This window comes from Stegostoma tigrinum, chromosome 31, assembly GCF_030684315.1.
Source record: "Stegostoma tigrinum isolate sSteTig4 chromosome 31, sSteTig4.hap1, whole genome shotgun sequence".
Classification (NCBI taxonomy): domain Eukaryota; kingdom Metazoa; phylum Chordata; class Chondrichthyes; order Orectolobiformes; family Stegostomatidae; genus Stegostoma; species Stegostoma tigrinum.
In genome coordinates, this window is record NC_081384.1 from 2,707,649 (window position 1) to 2,734,013 (window position 26,365).

Here is a 26,365-nt window from a genome sequence, read left to right on the forward strand (position 1 = left end):
CCCGGAAGGTATTGCCACCCTACAGCCAGCGGAGAAATCTGCATTCCTCCCATCCTGGCCTTTCCCGTACCCTGTCTTCTCTCAACCCGCGAAGAGAATTGCAAAAACACTGCAACTGCTGGAAATCTGAAATAAAGACAGAACGTTGTGGAAGTGTTCAGAAGCTCAGTCAGCATATGCAGGGAAATGCGCAGTTAACATTTCAGGTTCATGATCTTTAATCAAAATCTGAAACATTAATTCTGTCTTTCTCTCCATTGACGCTGCTCCATATTTTGTTTTAATTTCTTTGGACTACCGCTAATGGTCGTGCCTTCAGCTGCCCAGGGTACTATGTTCTGGAATTCCCTCTCAAAGCCTTTCTTTATTCCTTTACGATCTTCCTCAAAAATGACCAGCCATGATCTCATTGAGTGGACACAGCAGATTCAATGGGCTGAATAGCCTATTACTGCATTTGTGGCCTCCGTCATTGATCCAGCTTTAATATTTTCATGGGTCTCCATGACAATGTTGTATCATCACAGAATGCCTACAGTGCAGAAGTCTGCACCAACCGTCTGAAGAGTACAAACCCAGCCCCCTTCCCTATTCCCTAACCCTGCCTTTCCCACAACTAACTTTATCGTCCCTGGACACTATAGGCAATTTAGCATGACCCCCAACCCACCTAAACCGCACATCCCACAGAGACAGCTACCCAGGGGTGGAATCAAACCTGTGTCCCTGGTCTTGCTAACCATTAAGCCATTGTGCCACTCACTTGACAATGTCCCTCTAAAGGGCTTTTGGACACCACTAAATGCAACTTGTTCTTTTCTATTAATACATTTGACACGACACTGTCAGCTGAGCCAATATTTATTGCCCATCTTAATTTCCTTGTCCTGGTGAACTGCCTTTCTGAACCACTGCAATCCTCGGAATACATGGACACCCACAATACTGTTAGGAAGGGAGTTCTAGGATTTTGACTGAGCAATACTGAAGGAACCGCAGTATGTTTCCATGTCAGGATGGTGTGGAGGGGAACTCGTAGGGGGTGGTGTTCCCACATATCTGCTGCCATTGTTCTTTTCAGTGGGAGAGGTCATAAACTCAGAAGATACTTATCTAAGGAGTTTTGATGAGTTACTGCAGTGCATCTTGTAGATGCAGTAATGCAGTTGCAGTAACAGAGAACAGTTGGTGCTGATAGGACTATGCACCATCAAGAAAATGGGAGAAAATGGAATTACAACTGAAGTTATTCAGTAAAAGAAAGGATCGCAATCAAATGATGCCTGAGCAGGGTACATCATTTGAAGCTTATTTTGGAATTAAATTCTCTTGTAGGATTAAGTTTATATCTCAGCCTATTTTTATTTCAAATGTACTGATGCCAAAGCGCCCTCAGCGGAATAACTAGAGAGCAGGTGCAAGATGAGACAGATAGAATAGTTAGGTAGAAGTGTGCTCTTATTTTCCTAAGCTTTCTGTGTCCTTTGCTGTGCAGGGCTCTATTTACTAGCGGTTGGAACAGCATAGAAAAGAAAGTGTACAACATTCCAGGGGTATCCCCTGACATGATGAAGCTCATCATAGAATATGCATATACACGGACAGTCCCAGTCACTGTGGAAAATGTTGAGAGACTCCTGGCTGCTGCAGACCAGTTCAATGTCCTGGGAATTGTCAGAGCTTGTTGTGAATTCCTTGAATCTCAGTTATGCCTTGAAAACTGCATCGGGATCTGCAAATTTGCAGACTACTACTTCTGCCCAGAGCTCCGACACAAAGCCTACATGTATATCCTGCACCATTTTGAGGAGATAGTGAAGGTGAGTGAGGAGTTCCTAGAGCTGTCAGCCTTTGAGCTCAGAGACATCATTGAGAAGGATGAGTTGAATGTGAAACAAGAAGATGTAGTATTTGATGCCATTCTCAAGTGGATTGCCCAAGACCCAGACATCAGGAAAAAGTGCATTGTCATACTGCTGCCCAAGGTACATTAGGAGCTAGATGTATCTTTCATTCATATCAGTTAAACATTTTTGTTGTTAATTTCAGACTGGTGGGAACTATGGATTAGCATGTTGCCCCTTCACTTTACACCTGAGCTTGAGACTTGTCACAACTGGGAGTATCCCTGTTCACCTGCATTGGTTCTATCAGCCTTATAATGGGACCAATTGGGTAAACACTGGTCCACTACAGAAAGCTGCCATCAACTCGGCAATAAATGGGAAAGCATTTGGCTGAAATACATGGGTAATAAACAACACAAAATTAACATTTAACTTCAAGATTTTGTGGTGTTTAAAAACAAAATATTGTTATTTTATGTTTGCTATCTTGGCCTTCCCCTATGAAGGCACAGAGCCATTCATTCCCCATTGGAGAAGGTTAATGGAGTCCTCTTTCTGGGATAAATTGCTGTCTTCCTCATGAGGAAGTACCTGGTGCTGAGTGGATGAAGAATTCACCACTGGGAGCAATCTATTCTTAAATGGTGATTATTGGAGCTGGAGCCTATTGACGACTTCATAGTATTTTGTGACTCCAAGTCTTTGAATTAAATCTCTGCAGATTGATGATAAATGAGTAGAAGAATCTCCTTATCATACATTTTTCTCAACATGTGTTTTACTGATAAATTTTTACAGAAGTCACATCAGTCAATTTTGATACCACTTAAAAGTGCAAGACAGTTCAGTTTTATTTTGGTCCAGCCCGTGATACTGAGTTGCCGCAGGCACTACCACTATAGTTGTAGGTTATATCACAATGGATTCTGTGTAAAACGTTCCTTGTTACACACAGACTGCAGGCTTATGCAAGGATTCCAACCCTTCAGTGTTCATTGGTGGAAGTACCTGAGAGCGTGTCTTTTCCCATTGAGCCTCTGTCCCTCATTATCCAATCCCAGTAACTGTATTTCTAGTAAGCTTTTCCAAGAACCCATCAATTCCACTCCTGTGAACACAAGCAACAGCTGTGATTTCACCTTTATTATTTAAATCTCCATCCCAGCCATGAACTGACCTAAAGCTTGGATCTGCCTTGCCACTTATTTCACTGTTCCCCCACCCACTGCACAATGGTGTCAGGCTTGTTTCCACTAACCCTATCGCACCCAGCCCCCGACCCATGGTCATTCCTTCGGTCTGAGCTTGTAGGCAAGGAACAAGAATAGGCAATTCGGCCCTTCAAGCCTACTCCACTGTTCAATGAGATCATGGTTGTTCTGATTTTAACCTCAACTTAACATTGATGCACATCCCTGATAATCTTTCATCCCCTTGGTCATCAAGAATCCATCTACCTTCACCTTAAAAAAAACCTGCATCCACTTCTTTTTGAGGAAGGTAATTCCAAAGACTCACAATTCTCTGGATGGGTAAATGTTTGGGGGAAGCTGAGCAGGTTATCTCAACCTCCTCACCACCATTTCCCCTCCCCCACCACCCCGCCGCCAGGCCTGAGATGTACTTTCCTGCAGGGACCATGGAGAAACGAGCTGGAACTGGTTTTAGCCACCCGCTTTGTGGGAGAGTTCAGGGACAATGAGGTCTGTTACATGGTTCAAACTAACGTTGCTGACCACCCCAACCCCCACGCCCCCCACCTCCCTCCGCTGGCCGGTGTATGGGATCAGCAAAAAAGCCCAAGATTAAAGGCTTTGGTCCAGGCTGACTGGTACGTGTGACTCTGGGAGCCATCTCAATTCATTTATGTGGCACTAAAAGAAAAAGAACCAACGATGCTGGTGATCTGAAACACAGACAAAGCGCTGGAAACCTTGGCAGGTCTGCCAGCATCTGCAAAGACAGAAAGGAAGTTGCTGAAGCTATCGTTGATTGTCAGAAAAAACCCATCTGGTTCACTGATGCCCTTCAGGGAAGGAAGTCTGCTGTCCTCACTTAGTGTAGCATACATGTGACTCCAGGCCCACAGCAATGGTGTTGTCTCTTAACTGCCCCATGGGCAACAAAAGACACCCTAGTCCACAAAGCCCACATCCCTTAATCATCCATGGGATGGGGTCATCGCTGGCCAGGCTGCATCTATTGCCCAACCCTAATTACCCAGAGGGCAGTTAAGAGTTAACCACATTGCTGTGGGTCTGGAGTCACGAGGATGGCAGTTTCCTTCCCTGAAGGGCATTAGTGAACCAGATGGGTTTTCCCAACAATTGGCAGCGGTCACCGTTAGATTCTTAACTACAGGTTTTTTTTTAATTGACTTCGAATTTCACTATCTACCATGGTGGAGATCAGGTCCCCAGATTAACTGGGTCTCTAAATTAAGTCCAGCGATAGTACCACGAGGCCATCACCACCTCCACCCCCCCCCCCCCCCCCCAGCCCCAATGAATAAAAACAAAGTTCATATTTTGAGTTTAAAGACCAGGCCCCTGAGCTCTGAAGAAGGGTCACCAGACTCATGGAACATGGAACTGTGCAGCACAGGAACGGGCCCTTCAGCCCACAATGTTGTACTGAACATGATGCCAAATGAAATTAATTGCCTTTTGCCTGCCCTTGGTCCATGACCCCTCCATTCCTTGATATTGATGTGCTCATCTCAAAGCCGCTTAAACACCCTTAAGGTGCCTGCATCAGCACAGCGCGTCCCACGCCGCTCCCGGTCTCTGTTAAAAATCACTTACCCCTCACATCTCCTTTGCACTTCCCCGAAACGTTAACCGCGTTTCTCCTCCGGCGGACGCTGCCAGGCCGAAAACAAAGCAGAAACCGCTGAAGTCTGCCCAGCAATGTCTGTTAGCGTGCATTTATGTGGCGCCGTCCAGGGCGCGGTGGGTTGATTTGGGTGAACGGCGGCGGTTCTGATCGTTTCTGACCAGCCGTCCCTCCCTGGCAGGTCAGGCTGGCTCTGATGAACGCCGAGTATTTCATGAATAACGTGAAGAACAACGATTATGTGAAGGATAACGATGACTGTAAGCCCATCATCATTAACGCGCTGAAGGCCATGTACGACCTAAACATGAACGGACCGTCCAACTCGGATTTCCGAAACCCGCTGACCAGACCCCGGCTGCCGTACTCCATCCTGTTCGCCATCGGCGGCTGGAGTGGGGGCAGTCCCACCAACGCTATCGAGGCTTACGACGCCCGGGCGGACCGCTGGGTCAATGTAACGTGTGAGGAGGAGAGCCCCCGGGCATATCACGGAGCCGCCTACCTGAACGGCTTCGTCTACATCATCGGCGGCTTCGACAGCGTCGACTATTTCAACAGCGTCAAGCGCTTCGACCCGGTCAAGAAGACGTGGCAGCAGGTCGCCCCCATGCACTCCCGCCGCTGCTATGTCAGCGTCACCGTGCTCGACAGCTTCATCTACGCCATGGGCGGCTTCGATGGCTACGTCCGCCTCAACACCGCCGAGCGGTACGAGCCCGAGACCAACCAGTGGACGCTCATCGCCCCCATGCACGAACAGCGGAGCGATGCCAGCGCTACCACCCTCCACGGCAAGGTACCACCGGGCACGGCATGGGGGGGGGCGTGGATGGGGAACCACTGGGGATGGGGGGGCGGATGGGGAACCACTGGGGATTCGGGAGCAGATGGGGAACCACTGGGGATGGGGGGGGGGCGTAGATGGGGAACCACTGGGGATGGGGGAGCAGATGGGGAACCACTGGGAATGGGGAGGGCGGATGGGGAACCATTGGGGATGGGGGCGGATGGGGAATCCACTGGCGATGGGGGGGGCGGATGGGGAACCATTGGGGATGGGAAACCACTGGCGATGGGGAGCGGATGGGGAACAGCTGGGGATGGGGGGCTGGATGGGGAACAGCCAGGGTTGGCGGGTCTCATGGGGAACCACTGGGGTTGGGGGTGCAGATGGGGAACCACTGGGGATGGGGGGGCAGATGGGGAACCGCTGGGGATGGGGAGGGCGGATGGGGAACCACTGGGCATGGGGGCGCGGATGGGGAACCACTGGGGATGGGGGGGGGCGCGGATGGGAAACCACTGGGGATGGGGGAGCAGATGGGGAACCACTGGGAATGGGGAGGGCGGATGGGGAACCATTGGGGATGGGGGCGGATGGGGAATCCACTGGCGATGGGGGGGGCGGATGGGGAACCATTGGGGATGGGAAACCACTGGCGATGGGGAGCGGATGGGGAACAGCTGGGGATGGGGGGCTGGATGGGGAACAGCCAGGGTTGGCGGGTCTCATGGGGAACCACTGGGGTTGGGGGTGCAGATGGGGAACACTGGGGATGGGGGGGGCAGATGGGGAACCGCTGGGGATGGGGGAGGGTGTTGGGGAACCACTGGGGTTGGGGGCATGATGGGAACAGCTGGGGGTGGAGGAGGGTGTTGGGGAACAGGTGGGGATGGGGGAGGGTGTTGGGGAATAGCTGGGGTTGGGGCCGTGATGGGAATAGCTGAGGGTGGAGGAGGGTGTTGGGGAACAGCTGGGGGTGGGGGACAGGGAGGGTGTTGGGGAACAGCTGGGGGTGGGGGAGGGTGTTGGGGAACAGTTGGGGGTGGGGGAGGGTGTTGGGGAACAGGTAGGGGTGGGGGAGGGTGTTGGGGAACAGGTGGGGGAGGGTGTTGGGGAACAGCTGAGGGTGGGGGAGGGTGTTGGGGAACAGCTGGGGATGGGGGAGGGTGATGGGGAACAGCTGGGTTTGGGTGGGGCACCCGGGGGATAGGGAACTGCTAGGAACATGGAGATGGGGCTGGAATTGGAGATGGGGATGAGGATGGGGAAGGGGATGGGATGTGAATGAGGATAAGGGGTTGGGATGGGGTTGCAGTTGGGGCTGGGATGAGAGTTGGGGGGGCATAGAGAGTGTTGGGGCAGGAATGATGATGGCGATGTGGGCAGAGATGTGGCTAATGGCTTGGGCTGGGGATAATGATGCAACTGGTGGATGGGGATGCACATAGGGTTGAGGGACAGGGATGGGACTGTAGATGGGGGTGCGGGATCGGGGCAGGGATGGGGCTGGCAGATGGAAATAGGGCTAGGAGCCTGGGATGATGATGCGGTGAGTGGGGGTGCTGAGGGCTGCAGGACAGTTCACACTGTCTGGGGCACAGAAAACGAAAGGGCCCTCCATTACATTTCCACCCAATGAATACCAAGGTGCTGCTTGTTCGATGACATAGCTCAAACCTGGGAGCCTCTGGTTTCAGGGTCTTGGGCAGCACCAGGGAATGGGTCAAAATACATTGCCCCTCCCAGTTTATATATTCTTTTTAATCCAGCCTATTGTGACACACCTCTGGAGCAGATAGGACCTGAACCCGGGCCTCTTCTGGCCCTGAGGTAAGGACACTACCACCCGTTCTGCAAAATAACCAAAATCTGAAACTAAAACAGAAATTGCTGGAGAAACTCAGCAGGCCTGACAGCATCTGTGGAGAGAGAATCAGAGTTAACATTTCACGTCCAATGACCCACCTTCAAAACCAAATTCCTACATGTGGGGAGTCACCTAAACAGATAAAGGGCCATCGTGGTCACAGTGGGCCAAGTGGCCTCCTGCACTAGATGCTGAATCAACCCAGAATTGACACATTTTTGGCACAGGTCCTGCCACAGAACCTGGACCTTCCAACTCAAAGGAAGTAACACTACTAATGTGTCATGTGAGCTCACCTTCCGGGTCCTAAAATTGTTCATCAACCTGCCAGGACAAGCTATCACACAACACTGTGGCTGGTGGAGTTGAACTTCTAGCCCAAAGGTAGTGACACTATCACACATATCCTTTCCCTCCTGATTCAATGTGGATGACTTTTCAATCTGCAGTACTTACCAATGTTGGCTGAATATTATTTTTAACCACCTAGTCAATTATAAATTATTGCCAGGATAAAGTTTCATTCCTGCCTCAGTTTCTGTATTGGCAGAAAGTCAGGAATGTGGACACGAATCATCTGTAATTGGCCACCCCTGCCACAATCTGATATTCGCCTGAAATATCCCAGGTCTCACTATCACTTACGTCAGAAGGATATTCCAACCCTATTCTGTCCTAATCTCAGGGGAACATTATCTAGTTTCAGGATTCTGGTCCTTGTATGTGAAAATGGCTTGGTGACAGAAGTCTACATCAGACACTGCCTCTCTCCAGGTCAAGGCCTAAAATTTTATCTCCAGATGGTGTTGCAAAACTGGATCATCTGCCTCCTAGCTATCTCCTCTTTATTTCCATTGACAATGCAATAAGCAGCTGATTTGATCTTGCCCACTTTGTGCCACTCCCCAAGACAGCCTCTCTGGGTTTGTGTATGGTCACCGAGGTGCGATATCTGAGGATAGCTGACATAATGGAATCAGACCATTCCCAGCGTCAAAAGTTTTTAGGGCACTGGAAAAATAGCATTCTGTTCAAGTCAAACAGTTTATCTTCTCTGCCAGCTCAAGAATCATATGCAAGGTCACAGGTGGTGAGGTTTAGCTGGTATTTCATGAATGGCAGTTTTGTTTTGTACTCGAATGGATGATAACATTAGAGCTGAGAAGTGAAACACCCCTCTTCAGGCATTCTGGCAGTTTATAAACCCACCCAGGCTAAGCAGGATACAATTCCCTGTGTTTTTCACTGTCATTGACATTATCCATATGTCATCATATCCAGACATAACCTCGAAGCCAATGGAATTAGTTCGAGATTGCTAAAACTCATTTTGTACAAGCCTGGGGCTCAACAAACTAAGGTGTCTTTGGTCCTTTGGCTGGGTGTGAACCCAGATCCGAGATTTAGACAAGAATATCACCCTTTTCCTGTTTCAATTCCTGGCATAAGGCTACGATTATCCCTAGTGTGATTTTAATTAAAATCACATAGCCATATTCCCACAAAGTGTGTCATTTGTATGATTGACATCCTGACCCTATCACCAGACTTCACTCTGCAAATATTAAGGATTATTTACAGAAACAATGATCCAAAAGTACTCCCAACAATTGTGACCTATCCCTATTCACTTGCTGCCTGATTTTTCATCAGGAAGTAGTAGCATGGTAGTTTAGTGGTTAGCAATGCTGCCACACAGCACCAGGTACTCAGGTTCGATTCCACCCTCAGGCAATTGTCTGTGTGGAGTTTGCACATTCTCCCCATGTCTGTGTGGGTTTCCACTGAGTGCTCTGGTTTCCTCTCACAGTCCAAAGATGTGCAAGTTAGGTGGGTTGGCCATGTTAAATGTGGGATTATGGGGATTGGATGGGATGATCTTCAGAGGGTCAGCAAAGATTCAATGGGCTGAATTGCCTCTCCCTGCACTATAGGGAATCTTCTCTATGAAAGGTGGGGGTTAAAATCATTGCACTACAATCAAGAACCCATGTTGCCAACATAGCTGCAGCAGTTAGCTGTCAACTGAGCAGCAGCCATACTCAATGGCCCATTTAGTCTTCATTCGTAACAGTCATACAGCATGGAAACAGACCCTTTGGTCGAACTCATCCATGCCGCCTGGACATCCCATTCTGACCTATTTCCATTTTCCAGCACTTGGCCCATATCCCTCTCAAACCTTCTTATTCATATACCCATCCAGATGCCTTTTAAATGTTGTAATTGTACACACCTCCACCACCTTTTCTAGCAGCTCGTTCCATTCAAGCACTGCCTCTGTGTGAAAAATTTACCCTTACGTTCTTTTTAAATCTTTCCCTTTAAACTTATGCCCTCTAGTTTTGGACTTACTCCCCTAGGGAAAAAGACCTTGGCTATTCAACCTATCCATGCACATCACGATTTTATAAACATCTACAGGGTCACTCCTCAGCCGCTGAGATTCCACAGAAAAATAGCCCCAGCCTATTCAGCCTCTCCTTACAGCTGAAACCCTCCAGTCCCAGCAACATTCTTGGATATCTTTCCTACACTCTCTCAAGATTAGCAATATCCTTCCTAAGAATGGTGACCAGGATTGTGCGCAGTATTCTATAAGTGGCCTCACCAATGTCCTGTACAGCCACAACATGACATTCCAACTCCTAAACCCAATGCACTGACCAATGAAGGCATACATGCCAAATGCCTTCTTCACCACCCTGTCCATCTGTGACTCCACTTTCAAGGAACTATGCACCTGCACCCCTAGGTCTCTTATTTCAGCAACACTCCCAGGGCTCTACCATTAACCCAATAAGTCCTGTCCTGGTTTGCCTTACCAAAATGCAATGCGCACATTTATTTAAATTAAACTCCATCTACCACTCCTCGGCCCATTGGGTCAAGATCCTGTTATACTCTGAGATAATCTTCTTCACTGTCCACTACACCACCTACTTTGGTGTCATCTGCAAACTTACAACTATACCTCCTCTATTCACATTCAAATCATTCACATCAATGACAAAAAGCAGTGGACCCAGCACTGATCTTCGTGGTACACCACTGGTCACAGGGCTCTAGTGAGAAAAACAACCCTCCACCACCACCACCCTCTGCCTCCTACCTTCAAGCCAATTTTGTATTGAAATGGCTAGCTCCTCCCGGATACCAACTAGTTTACCATTCGGAACCTCGTCAAATGCTTTGAAGTCCATACAGACAACATCTACCACTTCATTAATCTTCTTTGTCTGGTCTACTAAAAACCCAATCAAGTTACTGAGACGCAATTTCCCGTGCACAATGCTACTTTCTCAATCTAGAATCAGTCCTTGCCTTTCCAAATGCAAGTAAATCTTGTCCCTAAGAATCCCCTCTAACAACTAACCAGCACTGAAGTAAGGCTCATCAGTCTATAGTTCCCTGGCTTTTTCTTACACCTTTCTTAAATAATGGCACCACATCAGCCAACCTCCAGTCTTCTGGCATCTCATCAGAGTTGTCGATGATACAAATATCTCAGTAAGGGGCCCAGCCATCCCTTCTCTAACTTCCCACAAACTTCTGTGAGCGCATGGAATACTTTGCCAGTGGTAGTCGTGGAAGGGGAGTCATTAGTGACATTTAAGCGACTGCTGAACATGCACATGGAAAGCAGTGAATTGAGGGGAATGTAGGTTAGGTAGGCCTTTGTCAGAGGCTCACTGATGATGTTACCTAGAATGGTGACAAAACGTCTGAAAACTAACCTTCCAGCTCAGCGAGCAAACTCACATCCAGAACCTCAACCTGAGCTACAAATCTTCTCAAAACTCGTTGGCCTGTACTGTGCTATACTTTTCTATGTTCTATGTTCTGGGAACTTGATCCTGATCAGGTTCCTGGGATTTATTTGTACCTTTTTGCATTTTAAGACCGCCAGCACTCCTCTTCTAGAATACAAACTCTTCTCAAGACATCACTATTTATTTCTCTGAGTTCCCTAGCTTCCATGTCCTTCTCCACAGTAAATACTGACACAAAATATTTGTTTAGTACCTCACCGATCTCCTGTGGTTCCACACATGGCTGGCCATATTGATCTTTCGGGGGCCCTATTCTCTCTCTTGCTGCTTATTTGTCCTTAAAGTATACTTATAGAATCCCTCTGCATTCTTCGTAACCCCATCTGTCAAAGCTTTCTCATGACCCCTTTTTGCCCTCCCGATTTCCCTGTTAAGTGCACTCCTATTGCCCCTCTACTTTTCAAGGGGTTCACTTGATCCCAGCTGTATATACCTTATAAATGCCTCCTTTCGCCTGACCAGAGGCTAAATTTCTCTAAATTATCCAGCATTCCCTACATCTACCAGCCTTGCCCTTCACACTAACAGGAACGCATTGTTGCTGACCTCTCATTATCTCATTTTTAAAGGCTTCCCACTTTACCAGCAAATAGCCTCTCCCAATCCTGTCTAATACTGTCAAAATTGGCCTCACTCCAATTTAGAACTTTAACGTTTTGATCAGGTCGACCCTTTCATAACTATTTTAAATCTAGTAGAATTATCATCTCTTGACCTTAAGTGTTCCCCTACTGATTCATCAGTCACTTGCTATGCCTTATTTCCCAACAGAAAGTCAAGTATTGCTCCTTCTCTAGTAGGTGCATCCACACATTGAAAAGAAAAATATTCTTATACACACTGAACTATTCTTCCCTATCCAAGCCCTTAACACTGTGACTGTCTCAGTCTATGTTTGGGAAGTTAAAATCCCCTACCGTTACAATCCTATTATTCTTACAGATATCTGAGATCTCCTTACATATTTGCTTCTCAATTTCCTGCTGACTATTGTGGGGGCCTGTAGTACAATCTAACAAGGTAATCATTCCTTTTTTATTTCTCAGTCCCACCCAAATAACTTCAATGGATGACTTCCCAGGAATATCTACCCTCCCAGGATTATCCTCCCTAAGTACAGCTGTAATGTTATGCCTCCCCACTCCACTCCCCCCTCCTTTTCTCCCTTTCTATTCTTCCTATAGCCTCTGCATCCTGCAACATAAACTGCCAGCTCTGTCTATCCCTGATATTGGATATTTGTCCCCTTCCAATTCAGGTGGAACCCGTCCCTCTTATACAGGTCATTTCTACCCCTGAAGAAATTCCAGTGGTGCAAAGATGTGAACCTTTGCCACATATTCACCTGCTCTATCCTCCTATTCCTATTCTCACTAGCTCTTGGCACTGGTAGTAGTCCTTGAGAACCTACTTTTTAACCTCCTACCTAGTTTCATATAGTCTAACTGCAGAACTTCATCCGTTTCCTTACCTACGTCAGTGGTACCAACATGCACTACAAACTCCTGCTGATCATTCTCTCCTTTCAGCATATTCTTTACCCTCTCTGAAACATCCCTGATCCTAGCCCCAGGGAGCTAGTACACCACTCTGTTATCTCGCTCATGACAACATAAATGTCTGTCTCTGCTCCAGACTAGACAGTCCCCTATTACAATCAGTGATAATGGGAACTGCAGATGCTGGAGAATCCAAGATAATAAAATGTGAGGCTGGATGAACACAGCAGGCCCAGCAGCATCTCAGGAGCACAAAAGCTGACGTTTCGCGCCTAGACCCTTCATCAGAGAGCTCTCTGATGAAGGGTCTAGGCCCGAAACGTCAGCTTTTGTGCTCCTGAGATGCTGCTGGGCCTGCTGTGTTCATCCAGCCTCAAATTTTATTACCCCTATAACAATCAATCGCTTGGAACCTGATATACTACTCATTATAATTCACCTGGTGACATTATCAGAAACTTGGCTGTCAGTACTATACTCCCCTGAGAGGCCATTCCCCCTACAGTATTGAAAGTGGTATAATTGTTTGAGATGGGAATAGCCACAGGAGAGTCCTGCACTACCTGACTACCTCTCCCATTCCTGGCAGTCAACCATTTACCTGACTGTATCTGCAGTGTATCCACCGTCTTGAAACTGCCACCTATTGCACCGCCTTGCTGTTGTAAACCCCTCATTGCCTCTAACTGCCGGTCCAACTGATCCATGTGGTCCCATAGGATTCACTGGCAGACACATTTCCTGCATAGTCTCCAGGTGCATTCAAATTCTGAGGTTATAGATATGCTCGCCAAAGCTAGTTGGTTTGTTTGTAAATGTTTTGTCACCCTGCTCGGTAACATGATGAAGCGTCTGTGTTCTGTCCTGCTTGTTATTTATATGCCTCAGTTTGTCGGGATGTTTGGTAACGCTTCTGGTTCTGTTTCTCAGTGGCTTGTACACAGGGTCTGAATGTGTTTGTTGATGGGGTTCTAGTTGGAATACTGGGCCTCCAGGAATTCCCTGGCATGTCTCTGTTTGACTTGTGCAATTATGGATGTGTTGTCCCAGTCGAATTCGTGAACCTCTTTGTCCATGTGTACGAGACAAGTGAGAATTGGTCTCTTGGTGGTTCGTTGGTGTTGGTGTATCCATATTGTCAGTCTTCTTCCAGTCTGGTCTACGTAATGTTTCTCACAGTCCTTGTATGGTATTTTGTATATACTGGTTTTGCTGTTTCTGAGTATGGGATCCTTTATGTTCGTCATTAGCTATTGTAGGGTGGTTGTTGATTTGTGGGCTACCCTGATAACTAGGGGTCTGAGTAGTCTTGTGGTTTTTTTCTGAAATGTCTCTGATGTACGGTAGGGTGATTAATGAGTCTGGTCGTGTTGTGTCTTCCTGTTGTGGTCTGTCTTGGAGGTAATGGCAGATTGTACTTTCTGGGTATCCATTTCTTTTGAAGACAAACTGAGGTGTATAAATAACAAGCAGGACAGAACACCGATGCTTCACCAGAGGCACACTGATGACATTACCTAGTGGGGTGACAAAATATATGCAACCAAACCCACCAGCTCGGCGAGCATGTCTACAACATCATCCACAGCCTGAGCTACAAACCTTCTCAAAAACTTTAAACATTCAAATTTTCCCTCATCTCCCACATCTGACAGGAAGAACACACACCCTACAAAAAGCCATATCTGTTCCTTTCGCAATCTACAGACCCAGAAATTACCTAAAAACAACACAATGTTGGACTGTAACCAACCAAAACCCACATTACATTTTGAACCTTTCCCCAATAGAATATTAACCATCTCCAGAGATGGGATTAGAAAAGTTTTAGCTGAGATTCTCCAACTTTCCCATTGTTGAACAAATATCGAATAACATGATAGGCTGGAAACGATGTTTCCTCTTGGGAGTGAGTCTAGAACCAGGGACAAAGAAAATAATTCTTTTTCTTGCTGAGGTTGACTTTGGAAATTGCTGCCTCACAAGGTGATGGCATGGAGTCATTGAATATTTTTGAGATCAAGGTAGATACATTTTTGTTAGGCAGGGAATCAGAGGTTCCAAGGTAGATGGAAATATGGGATTCAAAATACAAACAGATTAGTCATGGTCTTATAGAATGGCAGATTAGCCTTGAGGGGCTCAATGGCCTACTTTTCCTAATGTGTATGTTTGTAACACCATTGCCTTTAGTATAAATCACCTGTCCAGCACTGCCTGCCCTGCATGGACAACCACCACCCCCCCCCCCCCCCCCCCCGCCCCACTTTGTCTCAGAGTTGAGTAGAAATTTGAGATAAGTACCAAGAATAATAGGTACTTTAGGTACTTACTGGTAGATAGAATGAATGTAGGAATACAGTAACGGGGCTTTGGAGATGAATCCTCAATAAGCCAAATTCTATACTTGCTGCTTCAATAAAGCTTCTGTTCTCATTCTGAACCCACAGTAGCATTCATTTTTATTTAATTTAAAAGTTTTCTAAAAACACAAGTTGGAAACCCTTTAGTGCTAAATGCAGTGCCTGGTGTGACACTGGGCCTTATATAATTACACAGTCCAAAACCTTGTCTTATCTTTGGTTTGATATTGGTCAGGATAACTGTGTGGGTTTACAATTAGTTTTGGCATAAGTGGACTGGGAGAATGAGGGAAATACTGGTCCAGGTTCTTCCTGACACTTGCTACTGTATGTGTGTGCGAGTGTGCATGAGAATATGGTGGGACAATGGAATTAGAAACTGTTGTGATGTCAGCCATCTGACACTTCCTGGATCCAAACCTAAAGGATGGGAACTTGGGCAAGGTGTGGTGGGGGCTTTGATATCTGATGTAAGATGTGCCTTAATGTAAGTTACAGCCTGCAGAAGGGAAAAGGGAACAAATGCAGAATAAGTGGTAGATGACAAACTGGGCATTAAATTATTAAAGCAGCAACCAATTCAAAACTTATTATCAAATAAATAACCAGAAATTCTTAACAAATACCTTCAAAGTCTGACTAAAGTTAGTGACCGCATGATCTTGTGATGTAGCAGAGGCAGCCATTCAGCCCATGTGTATTCTGGCTGTTTGAAAGAATATCTAAGTAGTCGCACCCTCCTACTGTTACCCACACCCCTGGTCCAGCTAATTTTCCTTCTTCAGTATAACATTTCAGTGCAGCCAGAATACAGAAAAATAGAGCACGTTGTAGATCCAGAAATCCAAGTGGGAGTTCCAAAGTTTTATCACTGAGGGCTCAGTTTAAGCTCAATGCTTTCTAGCACTTTGAGATTTAAACTGATTGAGGTGTTTAAGAAAATTAAACAGATTGATAGCAAGGACAGAGAGAAACTTCCCTCTGGTGGGAGAGTCCAGGACTAAAGGCTTAAGAACATAACTGGGCTGCCAAGGAGTAATTGTACCAGTGATAATGGGAACTGCAGATGCTGGAGAATCCAAGATAATAAAGTGTGAAGCTGGATGAACACAGCAGGCCAAGCAGCATCTCAGGAGCACAAAAGCTGACATTTCGGGCCTAGACCCTTTATCAGAGAGGGGAATGGGGTGAGGGTTCTGGAATAAATAGGGAGAGAGGGGGAGGCAGACCAAAGATGGAGAGAAAAGAAGATAGGTGGAGAGTAGAGTATAGGTGGGGAGGTAGGTGGGGATAGGTCAGTCAGGGAAGATGGACAGGTCGAGGAGGTGGGATGAGGTTAGTAGGTAGGAAATGGAGATGCGGCTTGGGGTGGGAGGAAGGGATGGGTGAGAGGAAGAACAGGTTAGGGAGGCAGAGACAGGCTGGGCTGGTTTTGGGATGCAGTGGGGGGAGGGGACGAACTGGGCTGGTTTTGGGATGCAGTGGGGGAAGGGGAGATTTTGAAGCTGGTGAAGTCCACATTGATACCATTGGGCTGCAGGGTTCCCAAGCGGAATATGAGTTGCTGTTCCTGCAACGGATACAATATACCACATTGGCAGATGTGCAGGTGAACCTCTGCTTAATATGGAAAGTCATCTTGGGGCCTGGGATAGGGGTTATTCATTGTATATCCATTGTATCCGGTGTGGCTTCCTCTACATTGGGGAAACCAAGCGGAGGCTTGGGGACCGCTTTGCAGAACACCTCCGTTCGGTTCGCAGTAAACAACTGCACCTCCCAGTCGCGAACCATTTCAACTCCCCCTCCCATTCTTTAGATGACATGTCCATCATGGGCCTCCTGCAGTGCCACAATGATGCCACCCGAAGGTTGCAGGAGCAGCAACTCATATTCCGCCTGGGAACCCTGCAGCCCAATGGTATCAATGTGGACTTCACCAGCTTCAAAATCTCCCCTTCCCCCACCGCATCCCAAAACCAGCCCAGTTCGTCCCCTCCCCCCACTGCACCACACAACCAGCCCAGCTCTTCCCCTCCCCCCACTGCATCCCAAAACCAGCCCAGCCTGTCTCTGTGTCCCTAACCTGTTCTTCCTCTCACCCATCCCTTCCTCCCACCCCAAGCTGCACCTCCATTTCCTACCTACTATCCTCATCCCACCTCCTCGACCTGTCCATCTTCCCTGACTGACCTATCCCCACCTACCTCCCCACCTATACTCTACTCTCCACCTATCTTCTTTTCTCTCCATCTTTGGTCCCTCTCCCCCTCTCTCCCTATTTATTCCAGTTCCCTCACCCCATCCCCCTCTTGATGAAGGGTCTAGGCCCGAAACGTCAGCTTTTGTGCTCCTGAGATGCTGCTTGGCCTGCTGTGTTCATCCAGCCTCACACTTTATTGTCAAGGAGTAACGTTTGGAAATACTTCTTCACACAAAGGGAATGGAAATAATACTGAGCTAAGTGGTTGATTCAGTTTAGGTACAGACCAGTCTTAACCTAACTTTTAATAAGTGATTTGACAAGATTTCACATGGCAGGCCAGTCAAAATAGAAAACATCTGTGGGACACGGGGTAACAGGTTGAATCGAATCCAAAGTTGGCTTAGGAACAGGAAATAAAGGGTCGTGGTCGATGACTGCCTTGCAAATGGAAAGCTGTTTCAAGTTGTGTTCCTCAGGGCTCAGTGTTGGGACCCCTGCTGTTTGTTTCATACATTGACGATTTGGAGTTGAATTGGTTGTTGGGTGGTGGTGGGGGAGAACAACGGTGGAATCTGCAGATGCCACAAAACTTGGCTGTGCAGTGGATAGTGTAGATGATAGCTGTAAGGTCCAAAATGATACAGATGTGTTGGTGGAGGAGGTAGGAAAGTGGCAGATGGAGTTCATCTCTAATAAGTGTGAGTTTATGCACTTAAGGAGGTCAAACAGTAAATGGGAATAGACAATAAATGGGAGTGTACTGAGAGGGGCAGAGGAAGTGACAGATCTCAGTGTGAGAGATCGGTGTTGTTCCGCCTAGAAAAGTAAAAACTGAGGGGTGACATAATTGAGATATACAAAATTGTAGAGGTAAAAATAGACAGGAGGAACCTGTTTCCTTTAGCAGAGAATTCAAAAACTAGGGTCATAGATTCAAGCTAAATTGCAGAAGGATTAGAGGGGACATGAGGGAAACATTTTTTTTACACAGAGAGGTGGGTGTCTGGAATTCACTGCCTGAGTTGGTAGTGGAGGCAGAGACCCTAAACTCTTTCAAAAATTACCTGGATCTGCACCTTAAGCACTGTAAGCTGTGGAGCAGTGAGCCATGCGCATTACGATGGAATTAAAAATGGCATATGGATGTCTTTGGGTCAGCATGTTGGGGGTTGCTGAATGGGTTTCTCCTGTTCCAAAAATTTTCAACAGGAGGAATCAGCGAGAGATTAGGAGATGGACCTGGCTATACTTTCCTCTTAATCTTGGGATCAAAATTCATGGTTAACTGAACTGGGTTGGGGCAGGGGAATACACTTGGTGGCTTTCTAATCAGCAAGGTTGACTGCTACAGTAATGACCCATCAAGCTATTTTCTCTATTAACTTGAAGAGTTTGAATTCTTTCCATCGGGTATCTACTGGAACGTCAACTGTCCACCTAACGCACTCTCAGTAATGCAGTATGTTAAGGATTGGAGATAACCATGAGTTCATCCATCACTAAGTTCTCTCAGTAAAGTGGCCCCCATTGGTATTTCTGTACTGCAAGTTTCATCAGTGCACAAGTCTCCAGTAAACAGGTAAATTTCTGCAGCTAAAGTTCAGCTTTTACTGTGAGTAGATCGGCTAAAGGGTGGTCCTAAAGGGACAAGAAGTTAAGACAGAATGGAATGAAAAAATATCATTGAACCACTCTCCACAAACTCTACAATTCCCCATTTCAGAGAACCTGCTCCAGAATGAATCATCTGCCAGAGCGCATGCATCTATCCTGAGACTTTACCCTCACCTATTTAAGGATCTGAGGGAAAGGAGTATCAACATTCACTGATCCCTCCCCTCAAAAAAAAGACCTGATTAGAACTCCTGTACAGTCACAACTTGACTATTTAACTGCAGCCTGCTGAAGTCTAGACATAGCCAACCACCTAGAAATTAGCACAGATGCTGAGGATGACTGTAGTGGGGTCTATAACAAAATAGTTTTAATGATTACTGGGCATATTTAAACACCCCAATATTTTTAAGTAACTACAAGTTACTTAAATATCAGTTATGATAATTAATGGTTTATACCTGGGTTCAATGGAAACATGCTACCACATACAGATAGCTCTTCTGTTTTCCCTACCCTGTTTTTTAAATAAAAATTCAAGTACAATCATTGAGTCCCTACATTATTATAAAAGTTTTATTATGTGCCCTTAACCTTCAGCTTTCAACGATAAGCTCTAATTAAAAGTGTGGCACACCAAGGTTCAATCTAGCTTCACCATCTCCTGTTTAAACAATGCCTGGTGTGCCACATCTCTCTTTAAGACAATCCTTCCCGCTCACGGCTATCTAGCTGTGCTTTCCTCTTCACCTCAGGTTTACATTTGCGGAGGATTCAATGGTAATGAGTGCTTGTTCACAGCCGAATTCTACACTCCTGAAACTAACCAATGGACGACCATAGCACCCATGAGGAGCAGGCGTAGCGGCGTTGGCGTTATAGCTTATGGTGAATGCGTATACGCAGTAAGTGATACAGCTTGCAATTATAGAAAACCTTTAATATTGCAAAACATCCCAAGGAGTTTCTCAGCTCAGTGTTAGAATTTGGGGAAACATTAGTTTGATCAAGTAGGGTTTAAAGGAGACATCTGATGTGGCGTAAATGTGGCTAGGGGAGAGACTAATTTCGAGATTTAAAGTGGCAAGATGATTGAGGACACAGTCATCTGCAACATAAAGAAATGTGCACCATCTCAGAGACTCATAGAGTTGCAGAGGTTGAGAAAGTGGAGCCATTTATTGGAGGAGAATGGAAGTCTGAAGTGGACACTGGGGAATAAAGCCAGTATGGGACATTGAGTTGTTAGACCACCTCATCTTGCTCCTAGGAACTTCTGTACAACCAGAATTCAGTCCAAGAGGCTGTGCCTCTAGCACTGCCTTCAGGGAGGATAAGTCAGCAGTTCCTTCAGTTTCCTTCTTGCCAAGTCATGCAAATCTTAGGTTTAAACACCCTCACCATTCAGTCAAATACTACTGCAGAGTCTCAGGAAATCAAAGGGAGGTGAACAAGGACATGAGAATAAATAGGTCAGCAGCATGTCATACAGAATAAACATTCAAATAAAACAAAATTGGTGGAATTACTTGGAAACTTATTCAAATGCTTTGTTTATTCTTTAATCCAATTTGTTCTGTCTTCTCCGCATTTCATCAGAGGCACTCCTTAGTAAAAGAATTTTCAGGCAAAAGGAACCTCAGACACTTGTCTTATAAATTTCCTCAAGAACAGATGCTAATGTTCATTCCTAGTCCCTAGCGTCCAAGCAGATGGGTGTAACAAAAAATACTGGCAGCATTGAAGACACATGATGAAGGCTAAAAATCTGGATGTTGTAGTGATATGATAGCAGGAGCGATGACTGTGCTTTCTAAAATACTTCTGAGATGGCCTGGGCATTAAGCTGAATTTGACAGAAGAACTGTTCAAAGAACAGTTCAAAAAGCTGGTTTGAGAAGGTTTCAACGGCAAGAAGAGTAGTTTAAAGGAAAGAATGTAGGATGAAGTTTACAGATTAAGACCAACAGCCAAAGGCAGAAGAGGGAAGTAGGGATGGATGTACTTGTGGCCAGAGACAGCTCCCTGACCCCAAACTTCTGATCTTGCTCTCAGGCATGGGGACATGGCAAGTGAAGACGACAGTGAATTAACAATTGAATTAAGTTGAATTCAGAGGGCCAATTCTCTGTATTCTATGAAACCCCAGTGTTAGCTGTTCACCAGTTCAGCAACGACAGCAGGATGAAATGAGAGAGAGCAAGAGAGAGAGGGAGAGATTGTGTTTTTTTTTCTCTAGTGAAGAGTAGAGCTGTTTTTAAAAAATAAGCTATCAGCACTAACCAAACTAGAATTCGACAGTCTGGAATGAACCTTTAGCCCAACTAACCATGAAGAATACCAAAGGGATAAATGCAAAGCACCTTCTGTATGTTCCTCATTACTCATGCTTTCATGCACAACCAAATGGTTGTTCTCCCCCATCACCAAAGGTACTTTTCAACTATTACCCACCATCACTAAGTTAGCCAGGCTTCCAATTGATCAATTTATACCATTCATTCCAGAATACCAACTGGTGATCCATCTTATTCACTGATGTCCTTTAAGGAAGCTAACTGCCGTCTTTAACCTGATCTATATCTGACTGCAAACCCATAGCAATGTGGTGAGCACTTAACCCAGTGAGGGATGAGTTATAAATACTGGCCTAGCCAGCAATGCTCATGTCTTGTGAATGAATGAAAAAGAATACATGTAATTCTAAATACAATGATTCGCTTTAAAAGTACTGATAACAAGTGGATGCAAGGTCAGCTGAACAAGCCCACATCTTTTGTGATCAATCTTGACTCTGCTTACCCATCTTTGCCTATCACAGAAACAGAAATTACAACATAGGACATTAAACCCACCCTACTGCTAGCTCTTCAAGAGCAGCTTTCTAGTTTAATCAGATTTCCCAGCCCTTTCCACCTGTCCTTGCATCCTCTTACTTTTCAGCTGTCAGCCTTTTCTCAGGAGGTAGCACTCAAATCAGAAGATTGTGGGTTCAAACCCCACTCCAGACACTTGAGCAATGATACTTTATATAGGCACAGTCATACAGGACAGAAGAGGCCCTTTGGCCCATCAAATCTATACCGACCTATCTATCAATCCCACATTTTCCAGTACTTGGTCCATAGCCTTGATTATTACGACAGTAAGTGCTCATCCATATCCTTCTTAAAAGTTGAGGTTTCCAGCCTTTACTCCCGTCCCAGGCAATGCATTCCAAATTCCGGAAAACGTTTTTCTTCAAATCCTCTCTAAACTTTAGTACTGCACCGAGAGTGTTTTCACATGAAAGAACGAAGGGAGTCACCCCTCATCTGCCGAATAAAAACCGAAAGAACTGCGGATGCTGTAAATCAGGAACATAGACAACGTTGTTGAAAAAGCTCAGCAGGTCTGGCAGCATCTGTAAAGGAGAAAACAAGAGTTAACGTTTCGGGTCCGATGATCCTTCCTCAGAACCGGACCCGAAATGTTAACTCGTTCTTTTTTTCCTTCACAGATGCTGCCAGACCTGCTGAGCTTCTCCAGCAATTTCTGTTCTTGTTCCCCCTCATCTGCCCCCTTAGTATCTAAAATATAAAAGATCCCACGGCACTATGTTGAAGAGAAGAATTCTCCTGAAACAATACTATTAGGACAGATGATCTGGTTGGTTACTACATTACTTTTACTGTATCTTGTGGCACCGAGATGGGCCGTCATGTTTCCGACCTCACAATGATAAAATAACTTCAAAAGGTATATAAATAGTTGTGAAATGTTGTGAGCGATGCTCAAATTGTTAGGGGCAGCACTGTGGAAGTGTTTTCTTTCTCCTTTCAAAGAGGTATTAAATGTTTCGGTGAGATATGGTAAGAAAGTGAATTCTTTGAAAAGACACATAAATTTTGAACTTTTCTATATCTCTTCATAATCTTAAATGCTGCACCGGTCACCTCAAAACCAGACGTTCCCCAAACAGATTCTAATTATTTCTCATTCCATCCTCTTTCAGTGCACTCAATTTATATTTCTCACAGCACAAGAGAGTGAACTGTTATCGTCGGAGTGAACAACTGTCTTTTCCGTTTCCCCATAGGTTGGAGGCTTTGATGGGGCCAACCGTCTCCGGAGTGCTGAAGCTTACAGCCCACTCACCAACACCTGGCGCACTTTACCCACTATGTTTAATCCGCGGAGTAATTTTGGAATTGAGGTGGTGGACGATCTCTTGTTTGTTGTGGGCGGTTTCAATGGTTTCACGACGACGTTCAACGTAGAGTGTTATGATGAGAAGACAGATGAATGGTACGATGCTCATGACATGAGCATCTACCGCAGTGCCCTGAGTTGCTGTGTTGTGCCAGGACTACCTAACGTTAGAGAATATGCAGCGCCCAGAGACAGTCTGCTGGGATTACTGTCCCGTGAGGAACAAATAAAATACTCTGCCTCTACCAGTCTCTTAGCGGTATGATCTCTGCACTAAAAACCCGATTACTCGTTTGCTGTTACCAATAAAATATTTTCCTGAAGAATCAACAGTGTAATAACCATAAAGAAAACTTATTTTTAAATAAAATTTTAAGCAGTGTGAAGATTGGTCTGCATATGTTCATTGGTTATTGTGACAACGAAGCTCAAAAGACCCTTGTGACACAGTGGGAAGAACATCATTTCGAAAAAAAAAGAGGCACCTTTGTTCCAGTGGTTAAGCAACAATCAGCAAATTATCTTTAACGTCGCATATACACCAAGAAAAGCGAGCCCACCTCTTGGCTACTCCACCTGACATAGAAGAGTCAAGAAAGTGATTCCCCAAGGACAATGTCCCACGCTGCGAGGGAAGACAGGTGGAATTTGGGCTCTTGCATTGTGAAAGGTATCGGAGAAGTGATGTGGCTTGAAATTTTGAAGATGGGTAAAGAAATAGAATTTACATTTTAAATTAAAATTCAGGAACAAAACATCAGGACAGCAATCAGCAAGTTCTTCATTAAGAGTGATCAATGCCTTGAAATGAATATAATAACGAAAGAAGTCCAGCATTTTGTAATATCTTCCCAGGACACTGGACTATATTGATGGGAGCAAATTGAGTTGATGGATTATGATCATAAGCATACTGGTAAAAAAATGAAGTTTTAGTGGACTACAAACGTTGAAAATTCCTAGAAGACAGTCCCAGAGAGCTTGCAACAGCTAAATGCACCAATCTGAGTTGAGCTTGAGTAATTTTGGGAAATCCACAAAACCTATCAATACCAGGAAAAAAAATCAACTGAAGAAGCCAAAGGACGGCTGGTACAGTAAAGAGATATACATGGCAGAAACTTCTGCTTCGAGATTGTGAGCTGGAAGCAAAAGGGCATTTAATCAGTCAGGGTAATGCCATACTTAAGTCACATTTGCCATCTTCTCACATCCACTAGAATTAGTTCTGAGGTGGAAAGCTTACTGTTGACCTGTCTGTACACCCATTCAGGCCCTTATATGGGCATCCAGGACTCTGAATGGCCTTGGCTTGTCATTGCTGGGATTAACCTGGTGGATCCAAGTGGTGACCCAAGTGGATCTTTCACTATTTTGGGAGGGGTTGCAGAGGCATGTATATTGTTGCGCAGTCGCTTTGATTGAGAGACCTTCCAAACCATTCATCTAAGGCAGTGTCTGGGAGCTCTCTGAGAATTCTTCTGTAAGCAGCCACTGCATCCTCCATGGTCCTGCTCTGTGGAAGAGCTGCTGGCACTTTGATTGGCCAGGAACTCTTGTTGTGTAGGACATCCAATCCCAGTGTTGCATAAGCAGCTGCCTTGCCAATGTCCAATTGATGTATATATTGACAGACCTTGCCTGGAAGCAGCGACACATGTCTCTCACCCGCTCTGCAGCAGCATGGTAGTTTAAAAGAAAGCTTACAAAGATTAGAAGTCATGCAAAGAAATTTTCAGATTCATTTCTAGAGGTGTGAGGCTACCCACTTTGACAAGAGTAGACAAGCAGAATATGATTTAAATTGAGACCACAAATGCTGCAGTTTGTGGGATCTAGGTGTCCTTGTATGATACACAAAAATGTATCAGTCAAATAATTCAAAAGAGAAATGGCATATTGGCATTTATTGCAAGGGGAATCGAGTTTTAAAGTAGGTAAGTTTTTCCATGGAATCTCAGAGACTTGTACAGTTTTGGTCTTCTTAAGAAGGGTATTACTTGCATTTAAAACATTTCATAGAAGGTTGACTAGGTTAATTCTACGAATGAAGAGATTGTCTCATTAGGAAATGGTAAACAGGTTGGGCATATACTCATTATGCAGTTTAGAAGCTGTAGAGTTGACCCTACTGAAACAATGAATTCTGAGAGGACTTGAGGTAATGAATGCTGAGAGGGTGTTTCCTCCTGTGGGAAAATCCAGAATTATAGGACATGATTTAAAAATAAGAGCTGTCCCATTTATGCCAGAGTTGAGGAAGAATTTCATCTCTAGCAGAATCCTTAGTCTTCGAAATTACCTTCCACACAGAAATGTGAACACTAGGTATATGGAATATATTCAAGACTGAGATACAGAATGGTGATCTATAAGTGTTACAGGAGCAAGCAGAAAAATGAATCTGCACCATTAGTAGTGCAGGTTCAATGAGCCAAATTATATATTCCTTTTTTTGATCTTACAACTGATGGTTTAAGCTGAATTTAAAAATATTTAAAATTTCATGATTTACTTTTGTTTTCGCACTGTTATTGAAGTCTGAAAAGTGATTTGTACTCCTCAAAGGTTAGAAGGCAAAATAAAACCAAAACAGGCTATGATGACAGTAATCAGGTTCTTGGACTAGTCATCAAAAGGCAGCAGGCTCAAATCCCACCATGGCATCTAGTGAATTTTAAAAAACGTATCCACAATAGTAACCCTATAGCTACTCTGTTGTTTTTAAAAAAAATAAGGTTCATTAATACTCTTTAGGGCAGCACAGTGGCTCATTGCTGCCTCTCAGCACCCGGTACTTCTGTTCAATACCACCTTTGGATGACTGTGTGGAATTTTCATGTTCTTCCTGTGTCTGTGTGGGTTTCCTCCAGGTGCTCAGTTTTCCTCCCACAGTCCCAAAGATATGGGCCAGGTGGACTGACCATGAGAAATGCGGGATTACAGAAATGGGGTGGGTCTAGGTGGGATGTTCTTCAGAAGGTCAGTGTGGACTCGATGGGCCAAATAGCTTGATTTCATGGTGTAGGAATTCTAGTCTGCTAGCAGCATGGCTTGTGTATGGCTCCAGAACTACAGCAACATTGCTGAGTTTTAACTGCCCTTTGAGTTTGGTCTTGTACTTCATCCCACTGAATTCAAGAAGGCAATTTAGTACAAGTTCTCAAGCTGGTCTTACCAGCAACTTCCAAAAGGATCATCACAATTAAGGAAAGGATTTAGAGTTGGGGGAAATAGTGGTCCCATTGTATAGATCTTGCAACTCCGTGAGACACACACGGTTACACACTCTTGTTCTTGCACAAACACTGCCCAATTTGCAA

At 45.3% G+C, this 26,365-nt stretch overlaps 2 protein-coding genes across 2 annotated transcripts in view; one reads left to right on the forward strand and one right to left on the reverse strand.

Annotated features, from left to right (window-relative positions):
- The window catches only part of LOC125466222 (cytosolic 5'-nucleotidase 3-like), a 78,625-nt gene extending 73,345 nt beyond the window's left edge, over nucleotides 1-5,280 (reverse strand). The window contains exon 1 of the mRNA XM_059638841.1: nucleotides 4,652-5,280. The gene's annotated coding sequence lies outside the window, so the exon portion shown is untranslated. The remainder of the gene's footprint in view (nucleotides 1-4,651) is intronic.
- Nucleotides 1,551-25,740, forward strand: LOC125466264 (kelch-like protein 10). The gene is made up of 4 exons (XM_048560557.2): nucleotides 1,551-1,985; nucleotides 4,864-5,481; nucleotides 19,607-19,756; nucleotides 22,930-25,740. Exons 1-4 carry the CDS (start codon nucleotides 1,566-1,568, stop codon nucleotides 23,305-23,307), a joined length of 1,566 nt encoding a protein of 521 aa, XP_048416514.1. The 5' UTR covers nucleotides 1,551-1,565; the 3' UTR covers nucleotides 23,308-25,740.
- The last annotated feature ends 625 nt before the right edge of the window (nucleotides 25,741-26,365 follow it).

Coding starts and splice junctions, on each gene's coding strand:
- LOC125466264 (XM_048560557.2), top strand. CDS start 1,566: ATGATGAAGCTCATCATAGAATATGCATATACACGGACAGTCCCAGTC. Junction 1,986..4,863: donor TTGTCATACTGCTGCCCAAG/GTACATTAGGAG, acceptor CCTCCCTGGCAG/GTCAGGCTGGCTCTGATGAA. Junction 19,757..22,929: donor ATGGTGAATGCGTATACGCA/GTAAGTGATACA, acceptor GTTTCCCCATAG/GTTGGAGGCTTTGATGGGGC.